This window comes from Entelurus aequoreus, linkage group LG05, assembly GCF_033978785.1.
Source record: "Entelurus aequoreus isolate RoL-2023_Sb linkage group LG05, RoL_Eaeq_v1.1, whole genome shotgun sequence".
NCBI lineage: Eukaryota > Metazoa > Chordata > Actinopteri > Syngnathiformes > Syngnathidae > Entelurus > Entelurus aequoreus.
In genome coordinates this window covers 49,283,292-49,289,291 of record NC_084735.1, presented here as the reverse complement: position 1 = coordinate 49,289,291, position 6,000 = coordinate 49,283,292, and the positions used below count along the sequence as shown (strand labels likewise).

Genomic DNA, 6,000 nt, shown 5'->3' with positions numbered 1-6,000 from the left:
CTTTTTCCACATTTTGTTATGTTACAGCCTAATTCCAAAATGGAATAAATACATTTTTGTTGTCACAATTCTACAGAAAATAACCCACAATGACAATGTGAAGTTTTTTTTAATTAAAAATTTTGCAAATTGATTAACATTTTTTAAATCGCATGTACTTACAGCCTTTCTTTTTGAAACCAGGCACCACTTATCACCAGGCCAATACCATCCCTACAGTGAAGCATTATGCTGTGGGGATGTTTTTCAGCGGCATGAACTTGGAGACTAGTCAGAATAGAGAGAAAGATGAATGCAGCAACGTACCGAGACATCCAAGATGAAAACCAACGCTTCTAATCCAACCTGATGGTGTTTGAGAGGTCCTGCAAAGAGGAATGGGCAAAACTACCCAAATATAGGTCTGCCAAGTTTGTGGCGTTGTATTCAAAAAGACTTGAGGCTGTAATTGCTGCCAAAGGTGAATCAACAAAGTATTGAGCAAAGGCTGCGAATACTTACATACATGGGATTTCTGAGTTTTTTATTTTCAATAAATTTGCAAATAAAAAAATAAAAAAAGTGTTTTCACATTGTCATTATGAGGTATTGTGTGTGGAGATTTGAGGACAAAAATTGATTTATTGCATTATGGAATAAGTGAAGTGCTGTAAATACTTTCCGGATGCACTGTATTAACTGAATAGTGCTCTGATTAATACTGTCGCGATAACAGGTCGACCTAATCGACCATACAAATTAGTAGAAAGTAATTATTTTCAGTTGACGTGTTGTTTTACTGTTGGCAGTCTGTTTGTTTTTGGTCTCTAGGTTAGTAATCCTTGCATCCATTATGTAAAATAAACTACATTTCAAATATCTGGAGGACGAAGAATACAATAGCTAAACAAGAGACAAGCAGGAGACAATACTAACCGCAAAGTTATCTTGAATGCAAAGTAGCAAAACAACATAATACATTTTTGGTATACTGTTCACTACGTTACAGTGGAGAGTAATCAGTTATGAAAACAAAATTAGCAAATACTGCACATTCATAAGAGTCGAGAAAACTCAACAGCAAAACAAAGTTTGCAACCTTAATTGGCTGGCGAGATGGCGCTAACTTTCAAGACGCCGCACAGATCCGCCTGTCGATCTTACGATCCACTCTTCCCTCACTCGTGAATAAGACTCAGAGGTACACGGCCGTTCAAAAGTTTGGGGTCACATTGAAATGTCCTTATTTTTGAAGGAAAAGCACTGTACTTTTCAATGAAGATAACTTTAAACTAGTCTTAACTTTAAAGAAATACACTCTATACATTGTTAATGTGGTAAATGACTATTCTAGCTGCAAATGTCTGGTTTTTGGTGCAATATCTACATAGGTGTATAGAGGCCCATTTCCAGCAACTATCATTCCCGTGTTCTAATGGTACAATGTGTTTGCTCATTGGCTCAGAAGGCTAATTGATGATTAGAAAACCCTTGTGCAATCATGTTCACACATCTGAAAACAGTTTAGCTTGTTACAGAAGCTAGAAAACTGACCTTCTTTTGAGCAGATTGAGTTTCTGGAGCATCACATTTGTGGGGTCAATTAAACGCTCAAAATGGCCAGAAAAAGAGAACTTTCATCTGAAACTCGACAGTCTATTCTTGTTCTTAGAAATGAAGGCTATTCCACAAAATTGTTTGGGTGACCCCAAACTTTTGAACGTTAGTGTACTTGAACTCCTCCACTTGGGGCAGGGTCTCCTCTCCAACCCGGAGATGGCACTGTACCCTTTTTCGGGCGAGAACCATGGACTCGGACTTGGAGGTGCTGATTCTCATCCCAGTCGCTTCACACTCGGCTGCGAACCGATCCAGTGAGAGCTGAAGATCCTGGCAAGATGAAGCCATCAGGACCACATCATCTGCAAAAAGCAGAGACCTAATCCTGTAGCCACCAAACCGGATCCCCTCAACGCCCTGACTGTGCCTAGAAATTCTGTCCATAAAAGTTATGAACAGAATCGGTGACAAAGGGCAGCCTTGGCGGAGTCCAACCCTCACTGGAAACGGGTCCGACTTACTGCCGGCAATGCGGACCAAGCTCTGACACTGATCGTACAGGGAGCGGACCGCCACAATCAGACAGTCCGATACCCCATACTCTCTGAGCACTCCCCACAGAACTTCCCGAGGGACACGGTCGAATGCCTTCTCCAAGTCCACAAAGCACTTGTAGACTGGTTGGGCAAACTCCCATGCACCCTCAAGGACCCTGCCGAGAGTATAGAGCTGGTCCACAGTTCCACGACCAGGACGAAAACCGCACTGTTTCTCCTGAATCCGAGGTTCGACTATCCGGCGTAGCCTCCTCTCCAGTACACCTGAATAGACCTTACCGGGAAGGCTGAGGAGTTGGAACGATAGTTGGAACACACCCTCCGGCTCCCCTTCTTAAAGAGAGGAACCACCACCCCGGTCTGCCAATCCAGATTACCGCCCCCGATGTCCACGCGATGCTGCAGAGTCTTGTCAACCAAGACAGCCCCACAGCATCCAGAGCCTTAAGGAACTCCGGGCAGATCTCAACCACCCCCGGGGCCTTGCCACCAAGGAGCTTTTTAACTACCTCAGCAACCTCAGCCCCAGAAATAGGAGAGCCAACCACAGATTCCCCAGGAACTGCTTCGTCATAGGAAGACGTGTTGGTGGGATTAAGGAGGTCTTCGAAGTATTCCCTCCACCGATCCACAATATCCACAGTCGAGGTCAGCAGAACACCATCCTCACCATACACGGTGTTGACAGTGCACTGCTTCCCCTTCCTGAGGCGGCGGATGGTGGTCCAGAATCGCTTCGAAGCTGGCAAGCAATTTCTATTCAATTTAATTAGTATTATAGAAAAATATCAGATTTAAAAATACATATATTATTCAATCAATCAATCAAAGCTTACTTATATAGCCCTGAATAACAAGTGTCTCAAAGGGCTGCACAAGCCACAACATCCTCAGGTCAGATCCCACATCAGGGCAAGTAAAAACTCAACCCCATAATAATAACGAGAAACCCTGGAAGGGACCGCAGATGTTAGGATCCCCCCTTGGGTGACCGGTGCAATGGATGCCGAGTGGATACAGTTAATAATGTGGGAGTGCAGTCCATAGTGAGGTCAACACGGGATCATCTTGCATGTAGACATATTGGGGAGCAGAGACGTCACCGACTGATGCATAAGGAGTGGTCACCCCGGGTCCCGAATTCATAATGTGAGATTCCAGTCCATAGTGGGACTGGATCCTCTTGCATGGAGACAAGTCGGAGCACCGAGACGTCACCAACTGATGCATAGAGCAGTAGTCCAGCCCCGGTCCCAACATGGAACAGCTAGCGCATCCTCTGTGGAAACTGATTAATGGCCACATGATAACCTGTCCACGCAGGAGAGGGGGCAGAGCAGAAAAGAGAGACAGCAGATTAACTGTTCTAAAAAGGGGTCTATTTAAAGGCTAAAGTATAAAAATTAGTTTTAAGATGGGACTTAAATGCTTCCACTAACTGTTACCAGTAGGGCATTCTAGAGTAATGGCACCCAAATAGAAAACGCTCTATAGCCCGCAGACTTTTTTTGGGCTCTGGGAATTACTAACCAGCCGGAGTTCTTTGAACGCAGATTTCTGGCCGTGACATATGGTACAAGATAGGATAGGATGGAGCGAGACCGTTTAGTATTTTTACGTAAGTAGTAAAACCTTAAAGTCACATCTTGAGTGCACAAGAAGCCAGTGCAGGTGAACCATTACAGATGTAATATGATCAAACTTTCTTGTTCTTGTCAAAAGTGTAGCAGCCGCATTTTGTACTAACTGTAATATTTTAATGCTAGACATAGGGAGACCAGAAAATAATACGTTACAGTAATCGAGACGAGACGTAACGAACGCATGATTAATGATCTCAGCATCGTTAATGGACAAAATGGGACGCATTTTAGCGATTTTACACAGATGAAAGAAGGCAGTTTTAGTAGCACTCTGAATGCGTGACTCAAACGAGAAAGTTGGGTCAAAGATAATACCCAGATTCTTTACCGAGTCGCTTTGTGTAATTGTTTGGTTGTCTTAAGGTGGTATTATTATATAGGTGCCGGTGTCTAGCAGGACCGATAATCAACATTTCCGTTCCCTTCGCATTAACATGCCAAAAGTTAGTGGACATTCATTGTTTAATTTCATTTAGACACACCTCCAGGTGACTACAATCTGGTGTGTTGTTCAGCTTTAGGGGCATGTAGAGTTGGGTGTCATCAGCATTGAGTATAAGGTCTCCCTCCTCACCCATCAGTGCATTCACGAATGTGTCCCCCTTACCTCCAGGAGCTCCTCACCCCCCAGACCATTTCACGCACCCTCTGTTCAACATCCACACACACCCTCGTAACACAAAGGACTAAGCACTGCACCAAGGGCAATAGGGTTTTCTCTGCTGCTGCCCCAAGACTGTGGAACGCCCTCCCCGAGCATGCACCTGCAGGCCCCACAGAATACAGTTGCTTTTAAAAAGAGCTGTAAGACTCATCTTTTTAGAAAAGGCTTCTAAATTTTTATTTTTTTATTTAGATGTTTTATGTGTTTTTAACTACTCTTGTATCCTTTTAAACTCTGTAGCACTTTGAGATTGACAAATGTAAAGTGCTTTACAAATTATTATTATTATTATTATTAAGGAAGTTAACATTTCTAATATAGCTCTTGTAATGGGGTTTTCTGTAATTGACTGTTGAAATGTGGGGGCAAATCAGTAAAAATTAATAAGTGTTTCCTAACCATAATTTCACAAAATAAGCCTGAAACTTAGTGTATTTTTTACGTACAACTGAAATTGAGATTTGAATGGGTTGCACTTGATGCTGATGCAGCCTATTTGTAACTCTTGCTGAAAGCCACAGTAGAAGTTACACGGTATTTCAGTATTATTTTCAAAGAGTTAGAATTTGTATGTAATTCAATGTTATATAGTGGGTAATGTCTTTTTTGGTATATTTTTTTCTACAAACACTGATAATTGTGATGTTTTTACAACAGCTATGAAAAAACATAAATTTTCAGCTTACCTGACAAAGAGGCTCCACTAACAGACTCCGCCGTTACAAAGTGGCTAAAGTTACTGCTGTCATTAGTATAGCAGCTGTCCACTGAGCTGATGAGGCTGGTACGGGCGCTCGCAAAGTTTCCGTCTGTGACCGTGCTCCAGGTGTTCCACAGGGAGCTGTCCCATTCGCTGTAACAGGAGGAAGGTGAGCTCTGAAGGCGGGCACAGTGCAACCCAAAGGGGGGGACTTTATAGGAAGTGTAACAGTCCATCTGGGGAACTATCTCAGAGTTGTAGCTTCGGCTGGTGGCAAGAGGCTGGAGGTCACTGTTGAGATAAAACAATGATGTGGTCAGTTACTACATTACATGAAATACTAACAAATATAGAATTCATAGTTGCAGTAATGAGTTCTACATTCTTGTCACACATAGGGGTGTCCCCCATTTTTACTTTCATTACGATACCGATATTGGGCCCTTTAGTATTAGCCGATAATGATATCGATCCTCCATGATATTAGCACAAATCATACATACATTTGCAATTTGTAGTACCGGTAATATATTCTGCCTTATAATCTTTGTACTGTATGTGTAAGTAACATCCAACTTTAATTATTTGATACTCATTTGTATTGACAAATGTGCTATTTAAGACTGCAACATTGTTCAATTAGGCAATTAAGAATTATTTTCTGTTACGCCCCTGTAAGAAGAAGAAAACATATTGCGCTCCCCTCCCCCAACTCTCTGCTGTGACTATAAATAGTATCATTTGTACCTTAACCATAACATTGTATCTTTGTTTTAATGTAATGTAATTAAATGAAATTTAAATAACTCCGTCCATCCATCCATTTTGTACTGCTTGTCCCTTTCGGGGTTGCGGGGGGTGTTAGCGCCTATCCCAGCTGGACAAGTCACCTCTCAT

The 6,000-nt window shown here is 42.3% G+C and overlaps 1 protein-coding gene across 1 annotated transcript in view; it reads right to left on the bottom strand.

Annotated features, from left to right (window-relative positions):
* robo4 (roundabout, axon guidance receptor, homolog 4 (Drosophila)) overlaps positions 1-6,000 on the bottom strand; it is a 67,921-nt gene that overhangs the window by 14,580 nt on the left and 47,341 nt on the right. Inside the window, exon 18 of the mRNA XM_062048297.1 lies at positions 5,090-5,394. Within this exon, the coding sequence (XP_061904281.1) occupies positions 5,090-5,394 (305 nt within the window). The remainder of the gene's footprint in view (positions 1-5,089; positions 5,395-6,000) is intronic.